This window comes from Triticum urartu, chromosome 6A (assembly GCF_056163025.1).
Source record: "Triticum urartu cultivar PI428250 chromosome 6A, HENAU_Tu73, whole genome shotgun sequence".
Classification (NCBI taxonomy): Eukaryota; Viridiplantae; Streptophyta; class Magnoliopsida; order Poales; family Poaceae; genus Triticum; species Triticum urartu.
The window spans coordinates 562,825,035-562,842,360 of NC_141878.1; the positions used below are offsets into that span (position 1 = coordinate 562,825,035).

The following is a 17,326-nucleotide window of genomic DNA, read 5'->3' on the forward strand; positions in this document are numbered from 1 at the left end:
AGTAGTCATCAGCTTTGCTCTGCCAGATGTTCATAATATCCGGCGTTTCTCCCGCAGCGGGTTTGGCACCTAGCGGTGCTTCCAGGACGTAATACTTGTGTGCAACAATGAGGATAATCCTCAAGTTAGGGACCCGGTCCGTGTAATTACTACCATCATCTTTCAACTTTGCTTTCTCAAAGAACGCATTAAAATTCAACAGAACAACAACACGGCCATCTATCTACAACAACATAGACAAGCAAAATACTATCAAGTACTAAGTTCATGATAAATTAAAGTTCAATTAATCATATTTAAGAACTCCCACTTAGATAGACATCCCTCTAATCGTCTAAGTGATCACATGATCCAAATCAACTAAACCATGACCGATCATCACGTGGAATGGAGTAGTTTTCAATGGTGAACATCACTATGTTGATCATATCTACTATACGATTCACGCTTGACCTTTCGGTCTTAGTGTTCCAAGGTCATATCTGCATATGCTAGGCTCGTCAAGTTTAACCCGAGTATTTATGTGCGTGCAAAACTGGCTTGCACCCGTTGTATGTGAACGTAGAGCTTATCACACCCGATCATCACGTGGTGTCTCGGCACGATGAACTTTGGCAACGGTGCATACTCAGGGAGAACACTTGTACCTTGAAATTTAGTGAGAGATCATCTTATAATGCTACCGTAAATCAAGCAGAATAAGATGCATAAAGGATAAACATCACATGCAATCAATATAAGTGATATGATATGGTCATCATCATCTTGTGCCTTTGATCTCCATCTCCAAAGCACCGTCAGGATCATCATCGTCACCGGCACGACACCTTGATCTCCATCGTAGCATCATTGTCGTCTCGCCAAATATTACTTCTATGACTATCGCTACCGTTTAGTGATAAAGTAAAGCAATTACAGGGCGATTGCATTGCATACAATAAAGCGACAACCATATGGCTCCTGCCAGTTGCCGTAACTCCATTACAAAACATGATCATCTCATACAATAAAATATAGCATCATGCCTTGACCATATCACATCACAACATGCCCTGCAAAAACAAGTTAGGCGTCATGTACTTTGTTGTTGCAACTTTTACGTGGGTGCTATGGCTGAGCAAGAACCGTTCTTACCTACGCATCAAAACCACAACGATATTTCGTCAAGTTAGTGCTGTTTTAACCTTCAACAAGGACCGGACGTAGTCACACTCGGTTCAACTAAAGTTGGAGAAACTGACACCCGCCAGCCACCTATGTGCAAAGCATGTCGGTACGACCAGTCTCGCGTAAGCGTACGCGAATGTCGGTCCGGACCGCTTCATCCAACAATACCGCCGAATCAAAGTATGACATGCTGGTAAGTAGTATGACTTGTATCACCCACAACTCACTTGTGTTCTACTCGTGCATATAATATCTACGCATTAACCTGGCTCGGATACCACTGTAGGGGAACGCAGTAATTTCAAAATTTTCCTACGCACACGCAAGATCATGGTGATGCATAGCAACGATAGGGGATAGTATCGTCCACGTACCCTTGTAGAACGTAAGCGGAAGCGTTATGAGAACGCGGTTGATGTAGTCGAACGTCTTCACGATCCGACCGATCCAAGTACCGAACGCACGGCACCTCCAAGTTCAGCACAGGTTCAGCTCGATGACGTCCCACGAACTCCGATCCAGTAGAGCTTCACGGGAGAGTTCCTTCAGCACGATGGCGTGATGACGGTGATGATGTTGCTACCGACGCAGGGCTTCGCCTAAACACCGCTACGATATGATCGAGGTGGATTATGGTGGAGGGGGGGCACCGCACATGACTTGGAACAATCAACTTGTGTGTTCTAGGGCCCCCCTGCCCCCGTATATAAAGGAGAAAGGGGAGAGGCCGGCCGGCCTTGCAGGGCGCACCAGGAGGAGGAGTCCTACTCCTAGGAGGAGTCCTCCTCCTAGTAGGAGTAGGACTCCCCTTTCCTACACCTACTAGGAGGGGAAAGGAAGGAGGAGAGGGAGAAGGAAGTAGAGGGAGGAAAGGAGGAAAGGGGGGCCGGCCCCCTAGTCCAATTCGGTTTGGGCTAGGGGGGCCGCGCGCCCTGCCTCCTCTCTTCCACCACTTGGCCCATGAGGCCCAATACTTCTTCCCCGTATTCCCGTAACTCCCCGGTACTCCGAAAAATACCCCAATCACTCGGAACCTTTCCGATGTCCGAATATAGTCGTCCAATATATCGATATTTACGTCTAGACCATTTCGAGACTCCTCGTCATGTCCCCGATCTCATCCGGGACTCCGAACTACCTTCGGTACATCAAATCACATAAACTCATAATACCGATCGTCATCGAACGTTAAGCGTGCGGACCCTACGGGTTCGAGAACTATGTAGACATGACCGAGACACGTCTCCGGTCAATAACCAATACCTGAACCTAGATGTTCATATTGGCTCCTACATATTATACGAAGATCTTTATTGGTCAAACCGCATAACAACATACATTGTTCCCTTTGTCATCAGTACGTTAATTGCCCGAGATTCGATCGTCGGTATCTCAATACCTAGCTCAATCTCGTTACCGGCAAGTCTCTTTACTCGTTCCGTAATGCATCATCCCGCAACTAACTTATTAGTTGCATTGCTTGCAAGGCTTATAGTGATGTGCATTACCGAGAGGGCCCAGAGATACCTCTCCGACAATCGGAGTGACAAATCCTAATCTCGATCTATGCCAACTCAACAAGTACCATCGGAGACACCTGTAGAGCACCTTTATAATCACCCAGTTACGTAGTGACGTTTGGTAGCACACAAAGTGTTCCTCCGGTAATCGGGAGTTGCATAATCTCATAGTCATAGGAACATGTATAAGTCATGAAGAAAGCAATAGCAGTAAACTAAAACGATCAAGTGCTAAGCTAACGGAATGGGTCAAGTCAATCACATCATTCTCCTAATGATGTGATCCCGTTTATGAAATGAAAACTCATGTCTATGGTTAGGAAACATAACCATCTTTGATTAACGAGCTAGTCAAGTAGAGGCATACTAGTGACACTCTGTTTGTCTATGTATTCACACATGTATTATGTTTCCGGTTAATACAATTCTAGTATGAATAATAAACATTTATCATGAAATAATGAAATAAATAATAACTTTATTATTGCCTCTAGGGCATATTTCCTTCAAATATGCCCCGCAAAAACAAGTTAGACGTCCTCTACTTTCTTGTTGCAAGTTTTACGTGGATGCTACGGGCTTCTAGTAAGAACCATTCTTACCTACGCATCAAAACCACAACGATTTTTCATCAAGTTTGCTATTTTAACCTTCAGCAAGGATTGGCCGTAGTCAAATTTGATTCAACTAAAGTTGGAGAAACAGACACCCGCCAGCCACCTTTATGCAAAACAAGTTGCATGTCTGTCGGTGGAGCCGGTCTCATGAACGTGGTCATGTAAGGTTGGTCTGGGCCGCTTCATCCAACAATATCGCTGAATCAAAATAAGACGTTGGTGGTAAATAGTATGACTATGATCGCCCACAACTCTTTGTGTTCTACTCGTGCATATCATCTACGCATAGACCTGGCTCGGATGCCACTGTTGGGGAACGTAGAATGCAATTTCAAAAAAATTCATACGATCACGCAAGATCTATCTAGGAGATGCATAGCAACGAGAGGGGGAGAGTGTGTCCACGTACCCACGTCGACCGAAAGCGGAAGCGTTTGACAATGCGATTGATGTAGTCGAACTTCTTCTCATAGATCGATCAAGCACTGAACGTACGGCACCTCCGAGTTATGCACACGTTTAGCTCGATGACGTCCCTCGAACTCTTGATCTATCAAAGTGTCGAGGGGGAGTTCCGTCAGCACAACGGCGTGGTGACGATGATGGTGAAGTGATCCGCACAGAGCTTCGCCTAAGCACTACGTAAATATGACCGGAGGCGTAAACTATGGAGGGGGTGCCACACACGACTAACAATGTGTGTTGTGTGTTCTAGCGGTGCCCCCCCCCCACATATATATAGGTTGGACGGGAGGAGAGGCAGCCAAGGGGGCACCCCAAGTAGGAGGAATCCTACTTGGGGTCCTCCCAATTCGGCCTCCCCCCTTTCCTATTCCTATTCGGGGTAGGAAGGGAAGAGGGGGAAGGGGGAATCCTATTTCCTTTTTCCTTTCCTTCTTCCCATTTCTTTCTCCAATTTGGCCAGCCCATATAGGGGGGCGCACCAGCCCCTTTGTAGCTGGTGTGTTTCCCTTCTTGGCCCATTAGGCCCATATAGCTTGCTGGGGGTTGCCCGGAACCCCTTCCGGTGACCCCATATGTACTCGGTACCCCCGGAACACTTTCGGTGTCCAAATATTATCGTCCTATATATGAATATTTACCTCTCGGCCATTTCAAGACTCCTCGTCATGTCCGTGATCTCATCCGGGACTCCGAACAACATTTGGTCACCAAATCACATAACTCATATAATACAAAATTGTCATCGAACGTTAAGCGCGCGGACCCGACGGGTTCGAGAACTATGTAGACATGACCGAGACACCTCTTCGGTCAATAACCAACAACGGAACCTGGATGCTCATATTGGTTCCTACATATTCTACGAAGATCTTTATCGGTCAAACCGTAATGACAACATACGTTATTCCCTTTGTCATCAGTATGTTACTTGCCCAAGATTCGATCGTCGGTATCTTCATACCTAGTTCAATCTTGTTACCGGCAAGTCTCTTTACTCGTTCTGTAATGCATCATCCCGCAACTAACTCATTAGTCACATTGCTTGCAAGGCTTATTATGATGTGCATTACCGAGAGGGCCTAGAGATACCTCTCCGATACTCGGAGTGACAAATCCTAATCTCGATCTATGCCAACCCAACAAACACATTCGGAGATACCTGTAGAGCATCTTTATAATCACCCAGTTACGTTGTGACATTTGATAGCACACAAGGTATTCCTCCGGTATACAGGAGTTGCATAATCTCATACTCAAAGGAATATGTGTATGTCATGAAGAAAGCAATAGCAATAAAACTTAATGATCATTATGATAAGCTAACAGATGGGTCTTGTCCATCACATCATTCTCCAAATGATGTGATCCCGTTCATCAAATGACAACACATGTCTATGGTTAGGAAACTTAATCATCTTTGATTAACGAGCTAGTCTAGTAGAGGTTTACTAGGGACACGGTGTTTTGTCTATGTATCCACACATGTATCAAGTTTCCAGTTAATACAATTCTAGCATGAATATTAAACATTTATAATGATATAAAGAAATATAAATAACAACTTTATTATTGCCTCTAGGGCATATTTCCTTCAGATGGTACATCGGTGAGCATAGGAGTGAGCACAAATATGCCTTGTCACTTAATTGTGGAGAGAAACTACATTGGAAATCACACAGGTACATCGATGTCCACATTAAGGATTTGGTAAAATAGCTAAGAGAGAACAATGTTAGCCTAAGGAAAGTGTACACCATAGTTGAAGTTTTTTTGGCACAACGGGAAATGTACCTTTCACCAAAAGATCACTTAGGACTTTGTGTGGCAAACTAAGCAAAGATTAATCTGACAATGATGCAGCTAAAACGGTCCTGCTTTTGCAAGATCTGAAGGCAAATGATCCAGATTTGACATACAGTGTACAAGTTGATGAGGAGGCAAGGGTGAAGACATTGATGTGGGTGACAGGACGGGGCATAGATCAATGCAGATATTTTGGTGATGCTATAACTTTTGATACAACATACATAACAAATCTGTATGACATGCCTTTTGGTCTATTCGTCGGTGTTAATAACCACTTCCAACGCATCATTTTCGGTGTTGTGTTAATGCGTGATGAAACAGTCGATAGTTTCAAATGGGTGTTCAAAGAGTTTGTCTGAATGGTAGGTGGCAAGGCACCTTTGACCATACTAACAGGTAATATGAAGCCACCGACAATTTTTTTATTTACATGTATATTAAACCAAGATGTTTACGAAGCTAGTTAGTTTGTTCAATTTTCTTTAGACCAGGCTAGAGCAATGGAGTTGGCTATTATAGACAAAGTACCGGACAGGGCACATAGATGGTGCAAATGGCATGTTTTGAAAAAGGCTAAGGAGTGCCTTGTTGCACTCTATGGGAAGAAGACGGAATTCAGAAAATACTTCCAACTGCTGGTTCACCATGTCTTGACTGTGGAGGAGTTTGAGAGTGGTTGGGACGCGATTCTGATGAAATATAATTTTAAAAAACATCCGTTCTTCACACCGATCTTTGAGGTTCGTCGTAAATGGGCACGACCTTATTTTATGGGAGTTTTCTGTGCAAAGATGACAAGCACTCAACGTAGCGAGAGCGCTAACCACATGTTGAAATGCTATGTCTCTCCTGGGTGTCAAATGCATTTGTTTCTCAAACAATTCAAGAATATACTTTTTAACTGGGATTCAGATGAGAGCTACCAAGAAAACAAACATCCATATATAGTAAGTGCTTAGATGTCTTTGCGTAATATAGATGTTTTTAAATAATGGTTTTATAGTAATATCCTAATATAATTTCGTTGTGGTGTTTCGCGAACACAAGCTGGAGTGGTACTAAAAGGTAAAGGTAATTGGCCAATTGAAAGACATGCTAGCAAGATATACACACATACAATGTTTGTGAAATTGGAGAGTAGTTATACAATTAAAGCGGGGTCTTACGTTACCGAGGAGCAGGTGCATCGAAAGAAATGCATAGTTAAACATGCACATGCGGTTACTAGGGAAACATGGTGCACGGCTGCATTCGTGGTAGAGGTCGATGAGGCTCTACAAGAATTTGTATGCGAGTGTGGCTTCTACCCTCACTCTGGAATATTGTGCTGCCATGCTTTGAAGGTAAGTCTTATGTAGAAAAATGTATTTATGTCATCCAATTGTGTTTTTTTGGAGTTCATGGTAAACAAATTAAGTACTATAAAAAAATTGGTTTGCTAACACTGTGCACATGCGTGTCATTGCATGTGATGGTGTAATCAACTTTGCAACGAGAACCAACAAGAAAATGGACCTGAAAACAAGGTTTGTATCAGCAGAGGCCAAACTGGTTATTATGACGTCAATAACAAATCTTAATAAAAAAGGGGGGTTGGCTATGATGCCTATGTGTGACTTGCTTTTAGCATTACTATGAGCATAAAACGAGCAATTGTGTAGCCAAAAAACAACTTAGTTCGAAAATATGGTTGTGAAAAGTGTTGCTAGTAAACTTCAATTAACAAATGCCTATAGAGATGACGTTCGTCCATGTAGGGCGCATCGTGTGATAGCTGCCATGGACCGGGACCAAACTTGGTACCTGAAACTATAAGCAATAAATGTCATACTTAGAGGAACTTGTACCAGAACATGGAGATGGAGGATGAGTACAAGTTTCTGAATACAAATGAAGAGATAGCTATACTACACGCAATAAATGGGAAGAGTTCACTGTCAAATCTGCTTATCATCTGTGTATGAACTTGAAGGGCGCGAGAACCGGACAGCCGGGCTCGTCGAAGCCTAGCAGAGAGCATAAGGTGTGGCTTGCACTCTGTGATACTAACGCACCTGGTAAGGCAAAGATTCATGCATGGCGCTTGTCAAAGAATGGGCTTGCTGTCGGATCGGAGCTGCATCATCACCGGATCAAGCCTGGGGTGTTTTGCTGTGCATGCGGACGAGACGAAACGACCTACCATCGCTTCTGGGCGTGCCCCCACTCTGTGATGTTCTGGAAATACTTGTGTGAAGATAAGGGGGAACCAGTAGTGCTCCCGCCAGCAATGGATGGATCGCTGCAGGGCCTTGTAGCCTGGCTCAAGGCGTGGTTCACTGAGGCCGGCGCTGAGGAGCGGGAAACGATGATCCATGCACTATATGGCCTGTGGTGTGCGAGAAATGAAACCAGGGATGGCAAGAGGACCCAGGATGCTCGGGAACTGGCGGAGAGAGTGCATGACCACATTCACGAATGGCGATCGATGAACTCGAAGGAGCCGATGACCAAAGAACCGAGGCGAGCAAAGAGGTGGAAGCCACCTGAGCTGGGTTGGGTCAAGGCCAATGCGGATGGAGCGACATCCAAGACCAGGATGGGGGGGGGGGGGGGGGGGGGGGGGGGGGGAGGGGGGTGGCGTGATCCTTAGGAATCACCAGGGTGTTTATAGAGGAGGGACATCGATCTTCTTCCCGGATGCTGCAAACCCCCAACTCGCGGAGATCATGTTGTAGCGGACGAGGTCCCAAACATTTCTTAAGTTTCAATAAAGTTGCATGTACCCCTCAAAAAATAAATAAATGAGAAACCGCCGCAATCCTGAAGAGATGCACATGGTCCGGATAAAGAGGTCAGTGGTCGGCGTGGTTAGAAGCAAGTTTTTGAAATCTTGGACGCATTTTGAGGCTTGGATCACCATACGACCGGCATCCATCGTTGTTCCTATCCCTACCCCTTTGAATACATTCATGTCAAATCAAGTTTTCGCAAATTTTCGACGAACTCAGAGATATTTTGGGCGGCAAATTCAGGCCCAGAGCATTACACGTGGCCTCTATGTGTGATGAACACACTCTCGATCACGACCCGAGTATATATCATCAACCTAAAAAGATAGTGATCTCCATTTTCTGTGAAGCCGGATGGAGCTGTCCCAGGTGCAACCTGGAGAGATGGAAGAAAAATCCGGAGACCGAGAGATGACCAACTTCTTCCACTGCACCCGGCGGCCCTATGGCAGGTGCTTTACACGAATCTTCCATGCAGAAACTGGTCGAGGTCAAAGAAAGGTAGCCAAGCCCGGCAGGCCGGGACAGGACATACGCTAGCCACCACCAAAACTCTATCCCTCTATCGATCCATCTATATCTATAGCATGGTGCCGTGTTCCACATTCTCCGTGCTTCATCGGTCAGCAGTGTGGGTGCGTCGTCAGTTGCATCCAAGAGTCCGAGACGTTTCCCGAGGGGTGGCCAGTGCTGCGGCTCCGTCCGGGAGATGGGCCAGGCGCCCCGCCGTGCCTTGTCCACGTCGCCCAGGAGAACGGGTCGGTCGGATGTCGTAGGTAGGCGTCCCGTCGCGGTCAGCATGGATGGATGGATGGATGGATCAGGGATGTAAACTGACCGGGTTCAGATTAGATCAGATCAGCTCAACCGTGCGTGCATGCTGGGTAAATCAACAGTGCCGCGACGTAACTATAGTGCATGCTCTTGTCCGCAGACTGGGATGGTGCTAGCTTGATGCATGCATATGCGTTCCCTCGCGTGGCGGTCATCAGGTTGGATGGTGCAGTCACTCTGACATTTTTCTTTGTAGTATGTGCCGTGGTTACTTCACTTTGTGTGTGCGTGGTTACTTCATCACAAGCTGAGTAGGTGGAGGCCGCCTTCACCTGCAAGCAGCATCTCTTTGTGTGAACTAAGCCTGCTTCTGCATGCTTGGGTAAATCCAACCGCCGACCGGTGCTTCCTCACGTTGCTTCGTGCCCCTAAAGGCTCTGTCACGTTGCTTTCCACCCGAAAGTTCTTTTTTCTTCTAATCGTCTTAGCATTTGTTTATCATGCATGAGTTACATCCTTCACTTTCTTCTTGTAATGAATTAAAAAACCCTAGGAAGGATGAAGCGTGAGCTAGCTAACTGCACTTATCTGTCCCTAAGACTTTTATGTCATCATAATTTAACTCTTTCTCCATCCTTTTTCTGCCATGTACGTATGCTAAGCCAAAATTCAAGGTATGATATCGACAATTTAGGCCTCCCATTTCTACCAACTAATTACTACTCCGTCTGTAATGAAATATAAAAGCTTTTAAATCACTATATTTTAGAATTTAATGATCTAAACACTTTTATATTTGTTTACGGGGAGTAGATAACTAGCTAACTCTGATATTCTACAAGCGGTGGCGGTAGTTCGTTTCTTCATAAACTCCGGCCTACGTATATTATTGTGGCGCCGCCTCGTTCGGCCACGTACACTACCATGCTAGGACAGATGTTTGGATATGGCAGCTCAATTAGCCATCTATTTTCCACACATAGCCGTGGCCACAAGATCCAACCTAAACGTGCCGTGCCGTGCCGACTGGCGACTAGCTAGCTCACATGACACGAACCAGACTTTGGAACTTCCACATGGATGCTTAGACTTGGGCACATCGCACACCGACCGGCGGGGTAAGAACTTGAACTCACCTTTGGTGGACTAGAATTAGATACTCATGCCACATCTAAGATGTGCTTTAGCGAAACTGAATTAGATACGGCAGACATTGGTTGCTTGTTTTGTGCGAATAATTGGCCGGCCAAGGAAAGTGTATCCTCCCGTTCCAATTTCCATGCATGCATGTTCACCCGTTTCGATCCGGCCATCATTAACAAATAACAACACATGCATGCATGCGCTAGGACAAATTAGTGGATAGGACATGTAAAGCTAGGCTAGATCTTGTTTGAACATGACATTGACCAAGAAACCCTTATTTCAGACGACCCACGAACATGGATGGGCGGCCCATACGAAGAACACAACAGCTGACCAGAGTAGATGCTTCCGGTAATATGGCACATACAATCTATCTTTTATAAGATCGTTCGGCATTTGTCTAATATTCGATCGATAAATATCGATCCCGGTAGTAGTATACAGTTGATCGGCCAGCGTTGTCCAGTGTAAGAAACAAGATGTGTCCGAGTGTGTGCGTGACCTAGGCGAGAGAGTTGGTGTTGTACAAGCATGTGCTAAGCATATTACGCCTGCATGCTACAAGCACCTCGCATCCTTATCATGCTGGACCGCCGCGCGGCCGGCCGATCGGACGAGGAGATGGCATATGCTCCACGTTAATTCCACCGTATTCGGCCTAGCTAAAATGCTCGAGGTGTGGTGATTCGTTGTATACGGATACTTGGCGTTGGCGTTGGCGATTGGTTTGGTGTGTGGATTAGCTCGGGCGATTATGCTTCCATCGTGCGTGCCGGCGCTTTATCACGAGAAGGACTTCCGTTCGACTGGTCCGTGCTACCAAACTGACAAAATATCTCCGGTTGACACATGCTAAGGTCTCATTCGGAGTAATTCTTCAAACTTTAGTTTTACTCCCAACTTGATTGGCATTATGCGGTTGCACATCTCGGAATCTAAAATCACCCGCAACTTGTAGTAAATGTGAAAATATCTAGTTCTTTTGTCCCCAGCCTGAGTGCTGAGAGCATCTCCAGCCGTTGGCACCTCCAGAAGACATTTTTTCACCTCCTGGGAAGCTGCCGGCGAAAACTTCGACTTGGGGGTGAAATTTTTTCCACTCTTGCGTCCCCGGGAGCACGGCGGCGAGTCGCCCCGGCGATGGAGGTGTGCGTCGGAGACGAGAGCCGGGGTGGGGCGGCGTGCGGCGGACGAGAGACGGACGGGGGCGGCGCGCGGCGGACGAGAGCCTGGCAGGGGCGGCGCGCGGCGAACCGGCAGGGACCGGAGTGGACGAGCGACTCCTCCCAGCCCCAGCTCTGCCGCCGGCGGGAAAGCGGCTCCTCCCGGACCGCTGCCAGTGCCCGGATGCGGACGACGCGACCGGAGCTGCTGCTGAGCCGCTGCGCTGCAGCGCGAGGAGGCGGCGCGCCTCACGGAGCCGCGCATTCTGGCGGCGCACGGCGAGCTCGTGCCGCGCCACGACGTGCTGCTTGGCGGCCAGCTCGCGCTTCTCCGCGCGGAAGCGAGCCACCGTCCCGTGGAGCTCCTCCAGGCGTTGCTGCTTGCGCGCCCGCGACCGCCGCGCGCTCCACCTCTGCCTGGCCGCCGCGCGCTCCACCTCCGCCCTGGCCTTGCCCGCTTCGGCCACGGCCCCGCCTCGCCAGTTCCGGCCAGCGCCCGCCCCGCCGGCCAAAGATGCCACGCACGACGAGTACATGGAGAGTAGAAGTGGTCGGGGAGAGAGGGGGTGTGGGCGTGGAGGAGAGGGAGTGTACGAGCTGGACGCCGGACTCCTCCAGCGCTGCTCCGCCCGGCGCCGACGCCCTTCGTGCTCGAGAGAGAGGGGCAGGGGGAGGAGAGAGGAAAAGAAAGGAGAGACGATGAGGGCACGTGGTTGGGGCCCAGATGAAAAGAGGAGAGAGAGGTTGTGGGAGGCTGACGGTGGGCCAACCGCAAGAAAAAGGAATCGCCGGCACGCCCAGCTGCTCTCCAGGGGGCTGGGTTTGGGGTGGGACTGCCGACATCAATTTTGTCCAAGTTCGGCGAAAAGTGAGGCTTTAGGGGCACAAGTGGAAGGATATTTTACTGTCGGCCTCCAAAAAACGGCCGTGGAGGGCGTCTCGGAGGGACGGCTGGAGATGCTCTGAAGCTCGGTGCATGCATATGCTTTCCCTCGCGTGCCGGTCATCAGGTCGGATGGTGCAGTCACTTTGTTCTTTTTTCTTCGTATGCCGTGGTTACTTTGTCTGTGCGTTGGCGAGTCTCTCTTGCACGTTTTGTCATCACACACGGTGAGTAGCGTGCTTCTGCATGCATGGGTAAACCGAACCGCCGACCGCCGCCGGTGCTTCTTCACGTTGCTTCCTGCGAGTAACAACCGTACCTGCCTGTAAAGGGTATGTCACGTTGCCTTCCACCCGAAAGCCCTTTTTCTTTTCTCTCTTCTTAGCATTTGTTTATGAATTAGTACATCCTTCACGTTCTTCTTGTAATGAATTTAAAAACCCTAGGAAGGATGAAGCGTGAGCTAGCTAACTGCACTTACCTGTCCCTGAGATCTTTATGTTCATCATAATTTAACTCTTTCTCCATCGTTTTGCTGCCATGTAACGTATGCTAGGCCAAAATTCAAGGTATATAAAAATGAGATTCATGGACACTAGCACCCAGGACATATTTTTATAGAAGAATCCCACACGAGTGAGGAATCAAAAATTCGCTCCTGACGGGATTCAAACTCTGGCCGCAGTGTGCACCCTCTGCCATTAGGCTACAGCCAGTTCTCAAATTCAGGCGTCCATTTGTACCAACTATTACTAAGATAATTGGTAATCCACTTCTAAGCGCAGGCTCAGCTGCACCTTCACTGAGAAAAAAAATCAAAATAAATACTAAAAAAATTCAAAAAAATTCAAATTTTTTGTGTGTGATAGATAATTTGATGCGTGAGGTTCGCCCCAATTTTCAAATCATTTGGACATCTAAGAAGCTCTCGGCAAAAAAGATAAATTTAGGATCTGTAAAAATGTTTACTGTTCATGCAATGTTCTAGTCCGATTTGTCTTTTTTGCTGAGAGCTTCTCAGATGACCAAATGATCTAAAAATTGGAGCGAACCTTATGCATATAATTATCTATCACCCAAAAAAATTAGAATTGTTTGAATTCTTTTAGTATTTGTTTTGATTTATTTTTTAACTGAGTGCAGATGAGGCTGGGCACCGAAACGCCGCACTCTAACTAGCTAGCTCTACTACTCCACAGGTGGTAGTTAGTTGGTTTGTTTTTTTCGTAAACTCACGCCTACATAGTTGGGCCGCCGCCTCGTTCGGCCACGTACATTGGCTAATGCTAGGACAGATGTTTGGATATGGCAGCTCAACTAGCGATCCATTTTCCACACGTATTCCTCCACAAGATCCAACATGAGCGTGCCGTGCCGACTGCCGCCTAGCTCACATGACACGAACCTAAATTTGGAACCTCCACATGGATGCTATGCTAGCCAGGGCACACATCGACGGGCGAGGCAGGAATTAGAACTCATCACGTATACTTGACTAGAATTAGATAAGGCAGAGGCTAGCCGGAAGCTTGCTTGCTTGTTTTGTGCGAATAATTGGCCGACCAAGCAAAGAATATCCTCCCATTCCTTGCATGCATGTCGACCCTTTTCGATCCGGCCATCATTAACACCACATGCATGCGCTTGTTGGACAGATTTAGTGGATGGCATATGTAAGGCCAAGGCTAGCTCTTGTTTAACATGACATTGACCAAGAAACCCTTATTTCAGATTTAGTGGTCCACACGAAGAACAAGACAGCTGACCAGAGTAGATGCTTCCGGCAATATGGCATATACAACTGATCTTTTATAAGATCGATCGGCATTTTGTGTAATATTCGATCGATCAATCTCGATCCCAGTAGTAGTATATACAGTCGATCGGCCAGCGTTGTCCAGAGCAAGCAACAAGAAAGTAATCCGTTGAGCATGTGTGTGTGACCTAGGCGGGGGAGTTGGTGTTGTGCAAGCATGTGCTCAGCATATTGCGCCTGCACCTCGCATACTTATCATCTTGGTCGGCCGATCGGTCGAGGAGATGGCATATGCTCCAAGTTAATTTCACGGTATTCCGGTATTCGATCAAGCTAGAATACTCGAGTGTGGTGCTTTGTTGTATACAGATACTTGGCGTTGGCGATTGATTTGGTATGGATTCGTTGGGGGTTGAGAATGCTTCCGGATCGTGCATGCCCGCGCTTTATCGCGAGAGGGACTTCCGTTCGAGTGGTCCGTGCTACCAAACCGACTAAATATCTCCCGTTGACACTGGATAAGGTCTCATATGGAGTGATTCTTGAAAATGAAGTTTTATACTGCTTGTCTGGCGCCATGGGATATGTCATGTTCGTTTTTCCAATGTATCTCCCACTTGATTGGCACTATCCGGTTGCACATCCCCAAACCAAAAATAACTTATAACTTGTAAATGTGGAAATATCTAGTTCTTGGTTGTGGTTTGGACACTCCACTAAGAGTCGCCATATCTGCCCGATCGTCATAATAACTAGTATTTGTGGCGATTCTGGCTAAAAAAGACACGTTAACAAAGTCGTCATCTTGTTAGCGATGGATGGGTGAGGGAACTCTGGCTCTCTGCCTCGACTGTAGTTAGGGTTAAGATTAATGTGTTCCACAACTACCTTTGGATTGCGGTCACGCCGACATTTGGAATAAAAATTCCCCAATCTCAGCTCCCATCTCGATGATGTCCTTGGTGACGAAATCGAGGGATCTGTGGGAACCTTATTGCATTGTTTCCTTGGCGCGATGGATCTGGTGGTGTTTTGTTGTGTCTATGGTGGATCTCATCTCCTGCGGTGCCTTCTTTGTTTGGGGTAAAATGAAGGTCCAAAAACAACGTTGGAGGCTTTGGGTGTCGGTTTCGGCATTTTTTTCTCGACGACATGCAACATATCTGGGTTTCGAGGAGCACGGAGATGATCACCGGTCGATCCGCCAGATTGACGATGGCCTTGCCGGCGGCAAGCCTCTTCTTCGTCTCACAAAGTCGTTATGGTTGATGGTGTTTCTTCGTCTCTGAAGACGACATGTGACGAGGATGGCGGTTGCGGAAATTTGCTTCAGTGGAGTTTGTCATGCAAAAAGAAATGGTCGTCAGCCAGAGCGGCCGGAGACGGACGTGATCGCAGTGTGTGATCCATTACTGTGTCGACCGGAAACGGCAATCGCTGCCATCCATCGAAACCGAGGCACTAACCATCCGCCTAGCCATATTGTATAGAAGGAATAGAGAGGGGATTGGTGGAATGCGATGAAGTATTACTGAGCCTCGAGGGCAAATATTAGAGAGAGTACATGACTTTGAGTACAAGAAGAAGGTTCTTCTAGAGATGAGGTAGGAATTCATATAGGAAAAAATTCAATCAATGTTATCAAATCCTAACCTACCCTAATCTATACTCCAACATACTGCTACCTCATATGCACGACACGTCAAGGTCGCGGCAGCCTGACGTACGTGGGCTAGGCTAGCTCGTCGGCCGGGGCCGCCCGGCGACGTACGGATGACGACGGCGCCATCGCACGTGACGGCCCATACGCCGCGCCATGGAACCTGCATGCTTTCCCTCCTCTCTCCCTTTCGCCTTTCCTTGGAGGTCGATTGTGGTCGACGCACCCATTACGGCTTTTGTAAGGGCAGCGGGTTTTACTGGATTTTATCTTGACCAGCGCAAGGTATGTGCAAGAACGGCGAACCACATTCATTCCAGTCGTGTGTGCACATGGACATGGGAACGGGACCGTGGTGCGTAGCAGCCGGACGGACTGACCAGAAATGGGCAAGGCAGGCTGCACTCGTGCCTAGGATCTTATCCATTGGCCTATCTCGGCTTATTTTTTGTAGCCAGGAGCCGAGCATGCAGCGTGAGACCGCTAGCAGAAGGAGAAGGAGAAAGGCAAAAGATGATAGACGGGAGTAGAGTATAGTCGGGATGGTGCAGTAGGATGGGCCCACGTTATCCTCTCGGTTGGGGCCCGCGTTCCTTGGCGCGCAATCCTACTGGTGCCGCACCACTCATAACTCCTGTGGCCGCCTGTACGATTTGCTCCCACAAAAACCGATCGACGGCGAGATGGACCGAACGGTACGAGAATGAATCGGTGTAGTAGCTGATCGCCATTGTCTTCACTTTAACTTTGTATATGTACCTCCATCGGTTAATTATACGTACCACCTAGCAGCAGTACGGCTCAGTGGATCTGCGTATATATTGATAGCTATACTGCACCTTCATCAGTTAACAATGCCAAATAGTACGGCGAGTACATATGTTCATGGGCAGAGCAAACGACTTTGATAGGTTGGCGAGAAGGGAAAAAAAAGGGAGAGGTCGATGTTCAGAGTCTTCACCAGAAAGTAAAACACGAGATCTGCCAAAGGCGTATCCTAACAACGGATAATGTAATCAAATTGAGCATGCATGGAGCAGTACTGACGTTTGTTTGAGGGATAATTATATAAACTGTCGGTCGTACTTAGTGTGTTCTTTTGGCCAGCTAGGTAGGGACCGACCGCTGCTTTTTTTAGTTTAAGTCCAGCTTGGTGATCGAATTAGGTAACGAGGAGGAAACTTAATCTGGCTGTAGATCAACAGCAGGTAATGTCACGGTGGTCCCTTGGGCGGGGCTTGCCCAGAACGTGAAGACAGCGTTTATACTGTATTTAAGCCGAGCAAATCTCGACAGAGATCCAGCAGGGTTCAGTCGGTCTCACACGCCGCTAATTAACAATTAGCGACTCGTAAACGCGGAGATTAGCATGAGCAAGTTGCTCCTAGCCAGGATCAGCACTGTCGGGATAAGGCTACCGGCTACCACCCACGTTACGTGAGTGTGCATTATCTTCTTGAGAAGAATAGTATACGTGGTTCCATCGATCACTTCTCGAATGCTTCAATGCTTGTTTTACACGGCGACGGAAGCATTCACCAGAAGAAGAATATGGTACAGTAACAGTTGTCATGCGGCCGTCGTGGCAGTGTGATGCA

At 47.4% G+C, this 17,326-nt stretch overlaps 1 protein-coding gene across 1 annotated transcript; it reads right to left on the reverse strand.

The window, feature by feature from the left end:
* Positions 1–11,136: 11,136 nt before the first annotated feature.
* LOC147966345 (uncharacterized) lies at positions 11,137–12,138 on the reverse strand. Its single transcript, XM_087528823.1, has one exon. It carries the CDS (start codon positions 11,963–11,965, stop codon positions 11,240–11,242), a length of 726 nt encoding a protein of 241 aa, XP_087384949.1. The 5' UTR covers positions 11,966–12,138; the 3' UTR covers positions 11,137–11,239.
* Positions 12,139–17,326: the final 5,188 nt, after the last annotated feature.